Source organism: Hippocampus guttulatus, chromosome 18, assembly GCF_054856545.1.
Source record: "Hippocampus guttulatus isolate MCC_2025c chromosome 18, RoL_Hgut_1.0, whole genome shotgun sequence".
NCBI classification, from domain to species: Eukaryota; Metazoa; Chordata; class Actinopteri; order Syngnathiformes; family Syngnathidae; genus Hippocampus; species Hippocampus guttulatus.
In genome coordinates, this window is record NC_141278.1 from 8517945 (window position 1) to 8533537 (window position 15593).

General features: G+C 41.8%; 1 protein-coding gene across 1 annotated transcript in view; it reads right to left on the minus strand.

Annotated features, from left to right (window-relative positions):
* clasp2 (cytoplasmic linker associated protein 2) overlaps positions 1-15050 on the minus strand; it is a 44144-nt gene extending 29094 nt beyond the window's left edge. The window contains exons 1-7 of the mRNA XM_086136015.1: positions 14270-15050; positions 10131-10209; positions 9379-9482; positions 8480-8571; positions 6247-6322; positions 4162-4259; positions 2561-2631 (exon numbers count right to left, since the gene is read on the minus strand). Coding sequence (XP_085992141.1) covers positions 2561-2631; positions 4162-4259; positions 6247-6322; positions 8480-8571; positions 9379-9482; positions 10131-10209; positions 14270-14467 — 718 coding nt within the window. The 5' untranslated portion in view covers positions 14468-15050. The remainder of the gene's footprint in view (positions 1-2560; positions 2632-4161; positions 4260-6246; positions 6323-8479; positions 8572-9378; positions 9483-10130; positions 10210-14269) is intronic.
* Between the last annotated feature and the right edge of the window lie 543 nt (positions 15051-15593).

The window sequence follows — 15593 nt, forward strand, 5'->3', positions numbered from 1 at the left end:
AAACAGCGACAATGCAACCCGCCAACACATTATTCAGCCCGAACATTAAATAACCTCTATCTGGCGTGACGTACATGATTTGAAGGCACACTTTCAAATGTTTGAGTCGTCAGCCAGAAAAATGCTGTTGTCGGGTAAACAAACAACCGAAATGACAGCATAACAGTTTATTTCAGTTACTGATTTAATGAGCAAACCTTTTTGTCTTTAATACAGAAGCCAGCAAAACAAGGCTTTGCCGCAATCGGATAATTAGATCAACGGAACAGGACTGGCCCGTTTCAAACTCTCCAGCTCTCCCTCTTAAAATATGCGCCCTGCCGCCGCTGCTTTTGGTCTGATACCTCCGTAGAGGCGGAAAAATTTCGAGGATGACATCAGCCAACTTCACAGAAGAAGGGGAAAGTGAATCAAGTCCGTGACGACGTCGCCGCCGACAACGTAGCCAGATGGGGATTGAACCACACACTTACGGCCGCCATCTTTCCCAAAAGCCATGCCTGGAGCTTGCTAAAATCTCACGGCGTCCTTTGTACTGTTCCCTTCCTTCCTTTCAGTCTGCGTATCCGTCATGATGAATCGGGGCGAGGAGGCGACAGGCGGGAGAGGCGGCGACCCGACGACTGACTAACTGACGAGATCTCGGTCAGCGTCTTGTCCTTAATCCTCCTCTCCTTCCCGTTCTCCCCGCAACAGCTGCCTCAAAGCCCTGAAGAGGTGCAATTACGGCGTTCCCTCTTCAGGTTTAATTGGTCCAATGGCATATTTTGCATCACCTCCAAATACATGTTTGAGTGGATGTTCTTTTAACTCAGTCAGTACCAGACAATTCTAGACCAAGTCTGAAATGACGTTTAAAAACGTCTATGGGAGTGAATGAGTTAAGAGCAAAAACGAGCCACATGATGATTCCAACAAAATTTGTATTTGATAGCGAGTGGTCAAATGTCGCCGCCGTGCTCTGCTCACACGCAAAAATTAAAACTTCCACATTTTCGGAACGGAGTGTTGTCCATAGAGTATGTGGCTTAAATTTATTAGTCAGGGGACAAAATCTAGAGGACGGCTTCTCTTAAGGGAAGGAATCCCGGAAGTGGACAAAATGACACCAAAATGGCACACTTCTTATGTGTTTTCAGGATATGTCTTGTTGAGGCTATTTTTGTGGGTGTACTTATTGATAGACATGCCTACCAAATCTCACGTTGCCGTGGTAACCTGCTGTCGCGGGCTGGATTTTCAGACTAGTTTGTCTTTGAAGGCCCACTGCAAATTGCCCAAATGTCCACTTCAGGTCAAAATGGCAGACCTTCCCGTGTCTTGGTGGGAAGACCTTCTTAAGACTTCACACATGGCTACCAAATTTCATGTTGACAAGTTATTTGGGTACTTGGAACTTCCAGACGTGTTTTGTTTTCAATTTACACTTGGCAAAGTGGCCATTTCTGTTGTCACCGCTGTGACTGGCCCACAAACCACCAAGCTACCAGCAATGACAATTCACTTGCAAGTGCAAATAAAGGTTTACAGCACAGTACGAAGAGATGCACCGCTATATTCAAATGATCCTAACACGTGCGCTCATATATACTCGAGCCAAAGCGCAGCCATGCAGCTGCTTGAGTTAAAAGTAAACACGCTCTGCCTGTCTGCTTGGTTCTTCCCCCCCACCAACCCAGCGCGGTTGTCACGGGAGACGGCATCTTCAAAAACAGAGGCTGCGAGTAAACAAGCCGTCGGGTGTGATATACGGCGATGCGGCAGCCGAAAGACACGCCAGCGTGTCCGGGTAATAGTAAGACTAACATCAACCTCATACAAGCGGGTTATATTTAGTATAGACGACAAATAAATTTGACAGAATTATGTTTGAACTAGACAGAAGAAGTCTTTTTTTATCCTTTTATCCTTGTGTTTGTGGGACTGTCCAACAAAAAGTCACATTTTTGTGAGTTCTGTATTTTGAGCCAGGGGGGATATACACTTAAATAAAATAGTTGTAGGTTTTATTTGCACAAAACCTTTTTTGCATCTTGGATCAAAATCTCAAAATAATTTTTAAAACGTTTAAAACAAAAACCAAAATACTATATTTTTCTTAACTAAAACGTATTTTTGGGGGTGATAAATAATAAAAATTGAAAACTCAAAACAAGAGCTTTTTTTCTTTTGGACAGCGACATTAATCCGCACAGAGCATGTCCATTTATGACAATTTATACAAACTGAGAGGTAAAACACCTCCACTTCTATCAAAGTTGTAGTCGTCATATAATGCATACATTTTTGTCCCATACGGCATGACAACATTAATTCTATTTATACTTGGATGAAGAAAAGGCCATGCACTGTCCACTGTACAGCTCCACGCACACACACACACAGACACACTCACGTTAATCCTTTTGGGTCCGATTACATGGCAACCAAGAGACACAATCACAAGAGCACATGATCAAGCCGCGCACACGCACGCATGCGGCAAGAGCAAAATCGTCTTGACATGACTCAACAAGATGGTGGGCGTCATCCAGCAAAATAAATAAGACGAGACACTGACCGTGACTGGGGCTGAGAGCCATGTTGCCTGAATTCAGAGCCTCATCAAAGCGAGCGAATATGGTCTGCAACCTGCAGGGGGAAGAAAAGAAACTTCAAACAATCACGACGATGAAATCGATTTGCTATTCCAGCTTCTATTGACGTTTGGCACCGCACATGAGCGTCTCTCCGAGGTGGGTGTGTCGACACAACAACAAGATGGACGTTGCTTCGCCGGTTTGCACATGTATGACAAAAATAGAAGCACAACACGCCCTGTGGGGGTAACGCGCACTCTGCTCACCGCTTGTAATCTGCCGTGGAAAATAGATTCCTCCCTCTTTCGTTTGCATATTAAACTATCAAACAGAGGATCGGTTCCTAGTTTCTGCGTCGTATTCCGCCCCGGTTGGGCGCTGAGCCGGTGACTCGCTCCGTTCTTCGGCTCTTTGTATCCAACATGGTGCAGTGGCTCTCCAAGGGGAGGGGAGGAGGCAAGGGGAGGGCAAAGCGTGCGCTCAACAAAGCACCACCTACTGCTCTACATACATTCTGGATGTGTCAATCACATGCTTGGAGTGGGAGGGGGGCGGGGGGTGTATTACACAGTCAAGCCACGGTTTCAGTGTGTGTGTGCTAGGCAGCCAGCAGATCTGCTTACCCCTTTACATAATCTTACCCCTCTAGTCCCCCCAACACACACACATTTTGGTCAGAGGGGGGAGGGGCTGGAGAGCAAAAAAGACGAGCCATGTTTGTGTCGCCTCACCACATTTGCCTTCTTCATGTTTTCCTCATCACAAAATCCACTTTTCTATGTATGCAATGCAGCCCAAAAGTGGCAAGACGGACGAGACCCAAAGTTGATAAAATACTCTGCACACATGGTGCCATTTACGCTTTTATTTTCAGGTCATTTTGGGAGGCGTTGAATGAATATAAGGCATTAGTACTTTGATTTAAGGATGACCTAAGGATGAGTTTTTCCATGATGCAAGGCACTGTGCGTTAAAAAAAAAAAAAAAAAGCTAGTTAGCTAAGAATAAGCAGTTTGGCAGATGTGAACAATTTTTCAAAAATGAGACTCGAAGTTGTTCATTGCCACTCCCAGGAGACGTTTACTGTCAACCTAATCTCAAAGCAGAGAGAATTTAAGTCAACCACATTAACAAATTAACCGCTACCGTATCGCTAACACACGGTGCAAAAAGCCAACAAAGGGGCAAACGAAACGTGCATCACGGTGATTCAAAACCATCCAGCAACTTCTATTTGAACGCAAGCGCTAGCAAAACATGGGGCCCGACTTATTATTAATGCCTTTTCTGGTAACCATGTCTCGCTCGCCTGCTCAGCATATTTGTGTTGATAATTAGTTATTTTGGTCACTGTAATGGCGATGCATCTCATCTCATGAAAACAGTGCGACTGAAGGACATGACTTTGGCCCTCCTGTCAGCCAGCTCCCCTACCCGTTCCTCTAACCCGACCAGCGCCAGTCAGCATTGTGCTCGGGATAAAAAGAGTCTCTGTGAGGGGCAGAGTGGTGCATGGCGTGGCCTGGGACCGACCGGGCGGTTCGTGCTTCTGTGAGTGCGTGCGCGTGTGAACACAACTGACCGTGCGGCAGGCAGTCCTCTCTTCGCCAAGTCGGCTCGCACCCTCTCGCCAACGTGCCGGTAAATATCCACTATTGTTGTGATGGAGGCCTCTCGTACCTGCGCGTCACAATCAAAGTGGTCAGCGTTGAAAAAAAAACATACATATGGCTACATACGTTGTGAACCAAAACAGCAGCAGTACAGAGCTTCGTAATGAGACTTTGAAATGAAATGAGGACGTTCTAAAAGTTGTGCCTAGATGTGTCAAATGATCGCGTTAATTGCAAATAATTAATTACAGTGATATTTAGCTGGTTGTTTTTTTTAATCGCGTTATTCTAAATTTCAATCTCTAACTTTATTGTTTCTGTAACTGGGTTGCCTTTTTATAATATTGCTTTTTATGTTTTGGCTTCCTGTGTTCGAGTTGTTGAGAGTGGGAAACAATGGTCAGTCACGGCCTGAAACGGACATTGATTGGCTGTCATTATATTTGGGCTTGTTTAGCATAGCATAAGGAGTTGGGAGGGCCAGGTGAGCAGCGGTGAGGAGTTCTCGGCCCAACGAATGGAAAATTTACATTTGAAAAAAAAAAAATGATGACGGCACTATTGATAATGGTAGAGTTTTGTGCCTTATTTGTAAGGTGTTTGCTGACCACCGAAGCAACTCAAGTTTAGCCTACCATATCAATGCAAAGCCCCCCCCCCCTCCAAGTCGCAGTCACAGCTAACGTTAGCACCCAAAGCGTTAGCAATGCAGCGAGCCATAGCAAAGCTCTTCGCCAAACTAAACTCGAAGAGAACACGCATACAAGGCGTGAAGTCAGCATAGCTGCTGTGTCCTTTGTAGCCTATTAGCAGTGGTTGATGTTTATTTCAGCACTTTAATTTGTAATGATGACCGGTATTATTTTTGAAGTGCTAACTTACAGCAGTGATTTAAGGGTCTGTTTTATTTATTTTTTTATTATCTGAAGCAAGTTCAGTGTTGAGAGCTTGTATAACTCAAGAATATTGTTCTTACTGTTTTTGATATGTTAACCTAAGCACTTTTGAAGGACCTGATGTTCTATTTTATTTTTATTTTGTAATTCTTTGGAGATTTACAAAAACAAACAAAACAGTGATATTCCCCATCATGGTCGAAACTAAAGGTTGCAGGTAGGACTTGGGTATACAGCAGAAAGTAAATGGCTAGGACTGCATCTGTCCAACTCTGTTTAAAAACAATCAAATACTTTATAATGCCACTTTAAATCTTTTGATCTGCCTCAATCATGTAATGAATTAAAAATGAAAAGTAGGGGTTTTCTCAGCACTTTGTAGATGAGATTAAAATATAGATTAATTAGATCAATTAATTACAGATCAGAATTAATCTCACTTTTTTTTAATTGCTTGACAGCACTAGTTATGCCTGTATCAACAGTCATCGAGAATAAATCTTTGTGTTGAAGCCTTTAATGCATTTCAGGGGTATACACACACAGAATATGAACACTAAAATTAGGTAAACTAGAACAGAGAATTTTTTTAAACTCTAACATAAAATAAAGCTACTTTTAGAAGTGAATAGTGGTGGTCCCCTGCACATGACAATTTCACCCGAATTCAAGAAAATGAACCTGAAGAAAAAAAAAATCTTTTTAAAGCGTGTAAGGCGAGAAACGCAGATGCTGTCAGTTCAGCACTCCCCTGCAATTCTAGGCATTAAGGGCATTAGTGCATTACCTTAATTTGGATTTATTGTGCAAATCTTTTTTTTTCTCTTCCTTTTTCAATCAGGTTTTCATATTCCACCCTTAACTGCCACCATAAACTGCACTTGTGAAGAAAACGCATTAGAATATTTCTAAAAACCCTGCAGGGAACCTTTACTCATTTTATTGCACTGCGGTGATTGGACTGCTGGATGCGGTTTAAAGCGGGCAACTGAGGGGGTGGGGGTGTTCAGGACGCTGATTGGTCGAGAGAGAATGCGAGTGGGTAATCACCGGGTAGAAGAAAACAGCACATTTCAGCTTGATAGACTCCCCACCCCAAAGTGTGCATCTCCTGGCTATTGACGCTAAGAATGGCTCCTACGCTAACGTCGCTCCTACCTGGGGGTTCTGGTCTGCCGTCAGAGTGCAAAGATGAGGAACGATCTTGCTCAGGCTCAACGTCTGGGTGCCGTACCTGCGAGATGCACAATGACGACATTTGAATGAAACATCGTTCAATAAATAAATAAAACATACAACAGCTCACATAAGATCGTTTTACATCTCAAAACATGATCAATATATATATATTTTTAAAAATATTTTTGTAGGGTTTTGTTTGTCTAAAATGTTGGAGCCTTTCCTCATAGTTGCAAATAATATATCCATCATCTCAGAATTTTTCTGATGGGTTTTACAATTTATTTTCACAAATATTTGAGTCTTTTTCCTTACATTTGCACATTTGTCATAATCGCTCATATTTGTATACCTAAGTGATCATTATTATGATACTTATGTCAACTGTATCATTTGTTGAGTAAATTGAATATTTTTTCTCTTGCCCTTTTCTCCCCAGACGTGTATTTTTCATGTCATGTTTTTGTATTTTTGCAAATTTTGTTTTAACAATGTTTGTCACGACACTCTTTTGAACCATTTAAAATCCAAAAGTGTGCTCTATAAACCAGTCCAGTGATATGCAGCCCAACTACTGTTGACAGCTCACACGACAAAAAGCGCTAGCATTAGCGGCTCCACTCAACTCAGCCGCCATGTTCCATGAGACGACACAGCTACCGAGAAACATCTGCAAAATATTTCTCGATTCTAAAAACTCACATTCGGCGCCAAGAAGGCTTCTCACTCATAAAGAAAAAATATTTTTGATCCATCCATGACTCGTTTGTGTCTTTCCGACAGGCCAGCGCAAGATGACCAGAGAGCGGCAGCTCGAGTAATGCAAGGTAGCGGATCATGTAGCCGTGCTGTACAACAATGCGAGTAAAAGAGAGCGAGGGGAAAAAAAAAAAAAGTAGTAAGTGGTGAGAATATGCTGTCTCAGTGAATTTTGACTTTTCTCAGTTGGAACTCGTGAGAGCCTCTGTGGTCAAAGCCCCGAAAAACGGAGGAGGGGGTGGTGATGTTATGTTTGGCACTTTAGGACTGAAGATTATGTGAGGACTGCATTACTTGTTAAACTGAAGCTTTTGAGGCCGCAATGAACAAAGAGAAGCAAGTTGAAACTTTTGGGCTCTTTTATGTGCGTTTTCAATCATGACTGTGGGGCTTTTGTCATTGAGGGGGAGAAAAGAACAAAGCTCAATTGTACATGTAAAATACTTTATTAAAAAATAATCCCATTTTAAATTGTACCATTTATCGTGAATATAATTATGATCGATTATTTAATGCAATAAATATTTTTAATATGTCCATCCTTTTTCTTTGTACTGTATTTTCACGACCATTGGGCGCACTTACAAGTCTTAAATTTTGTCCAAAATGGATGGGGCGCCTAATCTGTGCACTGAGTTGCAAAATCTGTTGCTGTGTCACTTTGATGAGCGCTTTGCTCGACTGTCTGATGTTATGCAGACGCGCTGTTTACTGTATATCGAGGAAAGGCAGACGGAAATGAGGACGTAATGCGGACATTATGAGGCATGGGTGTCAAAGGCCCGGGGGACAGATCTGGTCCTCCAGGTCATTTTATGTGGCCCGCAAATGCAAATCATGTCTGTCAACTTGCTAAAAATCTGTACCGATATGTCAAATTGTCATGTGAAATAAACAACTTTGACATTTTGCAATAATTTTGTGCCCCAGTTTACACTCACTCGAACATTAATTGAACAAACTATTAGAACTGACTTGACTGATTTCAAAACTAGCAATCCATCAATTTGTTGTGCACAAGTAATAATTTTTCACTGCGGTTTCACCGTCATAACAGCCCTCCGAAGGAAGACGTAACTCCAAATTGGCCCGCAACTAAAATAAGTTTGACACCCCTGTTACAAGGGAAGGGTGGGCGTGAAAAAAACTTTCATGATTTGTTCAAATGAATTTCTTTTACAAATGTTGACATTAAATCCAATGACCAACTATCAAATCAGAAAATGAGTTGAAAGTACGTGATGGACAAATAACAGTTAAAAATATCAATTGTATAGTCGACGTTGTTCCCAAATGCTCATTTCTAATGTTATTCATCCCGGGGAGCAGCGCTACATGAGGCCACGAAACATGACAAACGTTCTTGAAATAACTGAACAGAAGTGGAGACAAGTACAGCTGATCATTCATCCCATGAAGTCATTAAAAAAAAAACAAAAAAACTCCTACTTACGAGCTGAGCGTGGCACTGAGGCAAAGGCAGAGTCCCTCTCGGCTGCGGAAGTTCTTGTGTTTGAAGCTGGGCACCAGTCTTTCCCAAACGTACTGCAGGGACGGCGAGAGCAAATTAGCGGCGGGAATGAGCAAAAGGGAAAAGGTCGCAGTAAGTCGCTGAGAAGATTAAGGGAGCGTCCGCATTTGTGATGATCGGCGGTGAGTGAGTGTGATGGCAAGGCAGATGGCGAGCACATTAAGCCGCTCTGGTGCTACCAGAGGAAGCCAAAGGGGGGCGCTATAGCGCTCTGTGGTCATGATACTGCAATGGACCAAGGCTCTTCTACACAAACACATTATTATCCAGTGGAGAAAGAGAATCACTTTCTTTTTTTTGAAGATCACCAAATATAATATACATAAAACTGTCAGTATTTTACTCATATTTTACTGTTCTTGTTTTGTGCATTTTTAAAATATCATATATAGTTTAGTACATCTTTATTTTTTATGACGCTTTCACAACAGCTGCAGAGGTAAGAAAACACTTAACACAAAAAAATGCAGCAAAATTGTAAAAAAAAAATCTCAAATAAGAGAATAAATTATTTTCATTTTTCCACACTTTGACTTTTTTTTTTTTTTTTTTTTACCACCACATTTTAATTCTCTTTTGCGTTTTGTATGTGTGGCGTTGCTCTAGTGGGCTGCAACTGCCATCCAGGGTATAAATTTGCATTTTAAACTACATTCATCCCGTCACTCTTAATGCAATATATTCTGTTAGTGACTGGACGAAGCGGTCGGAATATGTTGGTGTGTAACCTTTTTTTTTTTTTTTTTAAATAATTGACTCTCTGCAAATGAGTCAGTTGGAGTGTTTGGCTTCATGTGCTTGCTTGTTGACGAGAGCTTTACCATGGGCGAGGCTGTCTGCTCCATGCAGCGAAGGATGAGAGCTTGGCTGTTTTCCCGGACCTGGTCCTTGCCATCTCCCAGCCGGTCCACCAACGCTGGCAGGACTAAACAAACAAGACAAAAAGGACAAAGAGCGCCCTCTAACGGACATGTTTCTAATGACAGTGATGAGTCAGTAGGCTTGTAGTAAAGGGAGACGTCATTCCCCCTTTTCCTGGCCATGTGCTCGCATAACAATATGCTGTCATGGCAACAAGGACAAATAATGAGTAGTTTAAAGGTGGGGGATGCTTGTTGTGTTGCATCACGGGCTGTAGCGGGGCTTAAAAGGCATACACTTGACTTGTTTAATCGCTCCTTTTTCCGCCGACGTCAGGAAGCAAGCACAGCAAACGCTTGCCGTTTTCAAAATCAATACAACGCCCTTAGTTGCACTGGATGATGTCATCCGCTCTCTCTCAGGATGCCAAGCCACTCTTTGGGAGCGGCTGGGGGGGGATGCACAAATCGAGCCTCAAGAGACAAGCTTTTGAAAAGACTGAACTAAAAACGACGTGGCTGACTGTGCACGTACGTGTGAGTGCGAGAGTCGTGACAAGCGCCTTGACAGGCACTGACACACATGCAGTGGCCATAAAAAGTCTGCACGCTTGGTTGCCCCTCTCGTGGGTTCTATGGGGGGGGGGGACCCTTAAAGCTTTCCGTCAATAAAAATGACTTCACTTTGGGTAGACTCAGACTGGCTCGCTCACCTGTGCCCAAGTAACCTCGGAAGCGCTCGCCAAGGCGGTCCACAAAAGCTGCACAGATGTCAATGCCCAACAGCGCCACCTGTTTAAAGAAAAGAAAAAGAACCATTCAAACTAAAGGTTAAATTCACTCCTAGTGAGGCCTGTGTTTTACAAGTAGACCAAAGTCAATAAGATATTTTCTTTTTATTTATACCTTTTAAAATAGAAAATAAAATAATTTATCTTAAATTCTTTCATCTTTTGTACATATTTTACGAAGTTTTTTATCATATTTGTCGGCCACTGTATTTTGCAAATAGACATATTGTACAATGGATACAATCTAAAATTAAAAAACATAATTATAAATTACTTATATTTACTCTCCAAACCCAATTCCAATGAAATTAACCCTCATGTTGTCATGTCAATTATTTGTTAAAAACAAACGTTTGTCAGTTTGAACGTTAAACACCTTGTCCTTGTATTCATATTTATTTCAAATACCGGTACACAGTTTGGCAACTAGCTAAATGCTAATTCGGAAACACTTCACTTTAATTTTTTTTTTTTTTAATGAACATGAGCCACATGTGCAGGGGAGGAAAAGAGGTTCAGGGTTTTGAAAGGCCTTTTTGTGGGTTGCTTTCCCATCTGGCGTAGCGACGGCGACTTTTTCCCACCAGCAGAGTTTTTCTGATGGGGATCCTATCCACACACCCGGAATGGAATGCTTGTCTTGGCATCACGTGATCCACCTTGACTTTAAAAACTCCAGAGAGTGGAGGGTTGGCTACAACTCCCTAGACTATTTTTGTCAAAAGCCCCATACTGGGTAAGTGGGGTGACCTCCACCAAGGCTCAACGTAAAGGAATCTGGTCGTGTTGACAGACGAAGCCTACAGTCTAAATAATTACACACAGCATCTGTAATGCTTGGAAAAAAAAAAAGAAGTGAGGAATGCCGGAATATTCTGCCTTTGAATCAATGGTCTCCTTTGTGAGGGGGATGTACGTCGGCTTAGTTTGCTAATTGGTGTACAGAATTTAAGAGGGGGCGGGGCGTTAGGAAGGCCCACACAGAAAGTCCAGATAGACCACTTTGTGTTTTGATCGTCCAAATGTTTGCCAGCTTGCGTAATCCGATTCCGTCGTGACGTCAAACAGCAACAGCTGCTAGCAAAAACCATAATCATCTCGCCAGCGTGATTAGCTTTATTAGCATGATAGCGGGATTAGCGACCGTGTCATGCAGGCTCGTGTGATCACGGGAACAAAATGCAGACTTTGATACTGTGTAAAGCACCTCGATACGATACCGGAACGATACCATTAGCATCAGAGCGAGTAGTTTGAAACTTATTGCACATCTTTATTGCGCTAATATTTTTCAGATATTTTGTGCAGCCCTACAGCAACATGCGCGTCCGGATTTGCTCCTTCCACGTTAAAATATCATACACGTATTACTGAACTGGACAAATAAACAGCCTGAACCAAGCACCCCTTTTTTCTTTTCTGGTATCGCGGTACTTTTCTAGCAAACATCCAACGCTAGTGTAGAACGATCGTAAACAACTGTGTTAGCATGGAAGCACTAAAATAAGTATCTTTAGTGCTTCCAGTTTAAAAAAAGGTTACAGATAAATAAAAATGTAGCGCAATGTTGTGTTTTAAAGGTCATACGATTGGAAACTGAAGCAAACGCCGACAAATTTGCGCTCAAAAAGGTAGCGCGTGATGTCACGTGACACCTCCATTCAGAGCATCAAAAAATGTACCATTTGACATTTTAGTTGGCTTTGTTGTTCAGAGAAAAATATTTGTCCAAGATTAGATAAGACAAGACAGACCGATTTGTGGATCGGACCGAATTAAACTCTTGATTCAAGATACGGCCAACCAACATTTGCGTTTGCTTTTTGACTTTTTCATGTTTAAGGCATGAATGACAGCGCCATTATTTCTGATGGGGAATTTCTTGGTTCGACTTTTGCACTGAGGCCACCTTGCCAACAGAAAAATGGATGCACTCCAAATCCAAACATCTGCTCCTATGGGCCGTCACGCCATCATGACAGCCAGAGGTGACAGTCGCCCTTGCCCTTCAATAAACGTCCAATGTCTGTGACACTACGCATATTTTCATCGCCTCTTCGTTTTCACCCGAGTCTCCTGTTACGATCTGCCGTCGGGTCTGAGGGTGAAGGCATTTCCAACAGCTGGAGATGGCAACGACGGATTATATATTCTCAGCAAAAGCTGTACGACACGAGTTTTCCATTGGAACACATTGCGCTTTGTTGAAAAGAAACAAGTTCTCATTTTCAACTGTGAGGAGTTTTCATTTCCTCAAATGTCTTCTTGCGTTTCTTGACTCGCAGGCAAATGGACAAAAGACTCTAAAGCGGAGTAGGCAGTACTAAATGAAATTTCCATTTGTCAATTTGATCATGATCCAAATTTTCCCGGTGGAAATGGCGTGAAATGGATTTTGATTTGCCAGTTGACTTAAAAAACAAAACAAACAACACCCCTAAAAAACAAAACACTGTTTTAGTGACATTTTTAACATTCCTAATAGGCACACATGAAAAACGTGTGGTCCAAAATATGATTTCCGATTGTCACGTTTAACAAAGGAAATATTCTACACATTAAATTATTTGTCTGGTAACATCATAACATCTCAATGCTTTGACGGACGTTTTGACATTCCTGGTGTGTGTGTTGGGGGGCAAAATATGATTTCCATTGGCCAGGATGAACACGCAGGAAATAATGCAAAAGTCAAAAAACCTTTTACAGTGTTTCAGAAACTTGGCATGAGCATTGGCAACGTTGTTAGGGGTACTTAAAACAGTAAAGAAGATTTTATGATAGTGACAGCCAAATTATTTCAATTTGGGTTTGTCACAAGATGAGACGTGCTTTCTCGAAAAAAAAAAAGATTGGGGAATGTTTTGACTGGCCCTCAGGATGGGAGTGTTGATTTTGGCAAAACGAGTCATTTTCCAGTGAGTTTTTTCCCCCCTCGATATGGGACATAGCGTGGATGCAGTGTAAGCATAAAGAGGGATACGGAGCACAGGCAGGACAGAGTCCACTTATGACCCCTCCCCCATTTAATACAGTTATTTAATTCATGCTAGCAATGGAAAACAAGACCCCAAAGAACAATGTTTGTTCAAAACAGGAAGAATGCAACTGCTTTTTTTTTCCAGCATTGAGTGACGAGAGGAGCACGTGAAGCACTGGAGGGATGAAAACTCTGGACCAATAGGTCCGTTTCCTATTACCATTACATTTAATACCGGATTTGGCCTAACTGAGTAGAAGTTCCCCAATCACAGTTATCGTTTGAAAACTGTTGACGATAACGAAGACAGTGAAAAGAAAGAAGATGACAAAGAAAACAGAAGCATATGGAAACTGAGGGGAAACTGCCACGTTGATATTTGTTCTTTGGATTTGAAATTTTTTTTTGTTTACTTTGAAATTTCACAACCTTGAATTTAGTTTATTTTTGAAATTCTTGTCAGATAGTTTGGAACATAAGTCTTAAAAAAATGTGATTTTTATTGTCTAAAATTGTGTATACAGTGATCCCTCGCTATTTCGCAGTTCGTTTATCGCGGCTTCGGTGCATAGCGGATTTTTTCAAACATTCATAAAAAAAATATATATATATGAGAAGATGTAAAGCTATGTTGATTGCCTGTGCATCTTCTGTCTTATCACTCGGGTTACTCTTTGATCTTTAATCAGTGTCTTAAGTGTTGTTTACATGCTGCTAGTGTGTGTGTGTGTGTGTGTGTGTGGGTGAGAGAGAGAGAGAGAGAGAGAGAGAGAGAGAGAGAGGCTTACAAGAACAAAAGCAGGTCTCTCCATCCTTAATTGTCTAATCATCCTTAATTGACTAATCATGAACACGTCTTTATTGACTATATTGACAAAGCTTATCCAATCCAATCCAACGTCTGCTGCACACTGTATTTGTGTGTGGCGTATTTTTCCTGATATTTAAGGGTGTTTCCAATATTTACGGGTGTTTCCCCTTTTTTTATAACACTGTATGTGATGTAATGTTTTCGTAGACATACACAGAATGTGAGTAATTGATTTACTATGTCTTATTAATCTAAAAAAATAATAATCACCTTGAAATTGCTTGAGTTGACCCAACCGGTGAGTTCGTCGACGGTCTTGTCCAGTCGGGGTTTCTCCTGCTCCACATCCGGCGAGCGAGAGGGGTCGCTCAGGTAGTCGATGAGGTCCTGGCCGACCTGCAGCCGGCGGGTAACATCCTTCTGCAGCACCTGCTGGTAGAAGTAGTCCATATTGTCGCGGTCCTCCATCCCGAAGGGAGGTTGAAGGGGGTCGAAAACAAGCGAGACCCCGAATCGGTCAATATAGTCCCGCGGATGTGTCGGTGGTCTACGCGGTGTCGATTACGTCTCTCGGATGTTTGCGACCATCAATTAGTCCGCCGTGAGCTGAGGTTGACAACTTGGCTCCGGAGTCATCCCTGTCTCCTTCCAACGAAAACCTCACATTAATCACCACAAAAGGCCTCCCAGACACTGTAAAATCTATTTTTTAAATCGTAAAAAAGTCCAAAAAGAGTGTACATGCGAGCTTCAAAAAAAAAAAAAATTAAACAAAAAACGGGCCGAAAACACCAACTAGCACCCGGCTAATTTGGCTAACTTCGGGCCCTTAGCGTCAGCAGCTCACACTTCCTCGCGAGAAAAAAAAACAAAGGAGACTAAAAAAGTCTCAAGAAAAGCCCCTCGGTATGGTGCTTTTGGTGGAGAAAGTTTTCGCTCCGACGGGAACTGAAGACTCTGAGCCAACCTCTTTTGGGGTCGCGTGGGATGGGAGTATGGCTACACCGCTCGGGAAACAAGCTTATTTATGCCGAGCCAAAACCAAGGCAGACCGTACTCTCTGGTCTCTGGGGGCTAACCGCCGGGGTCCTTAGACTCCGCACAGCTGCCCGGCATTATGCCTGAAGCAAATATCGTCTAGCAAGTTGCTTCAGGAGTTAAACCGGCAGTTACATATGAAACCTACTTGGTCATTGATATAAAAACTTTAAGTATTTTTTTATTTTTTTTGGACAAATTCATATTAAGTAGAACAACATAAACATGTGGGCGTGTCAGTCGCCAAAGTGGATCCTTGCTGCCGCCCGTCGATCATTTGTTCGTATGATTGGTTTACCGTAATTCATGTGTTATTTCCGAACATTTGTCTATTTAATCCCGTTTTATATTTATTGTGTTCCTGGACATTTTTACTTTTGTTATTTAAAATATATCTTGTATTCAATATTATCTTTATTCAATGTTTTAAAATACTCTAATTGTTCATATATTTTTGTAATTCACATTTTTTGTGTAATGCATTTGTTTTTTTCATTTTTTTTGTATTGTCAGCTTCCTATTTTTTTATATTTTAATTTTATATTCGAGGGTTTTT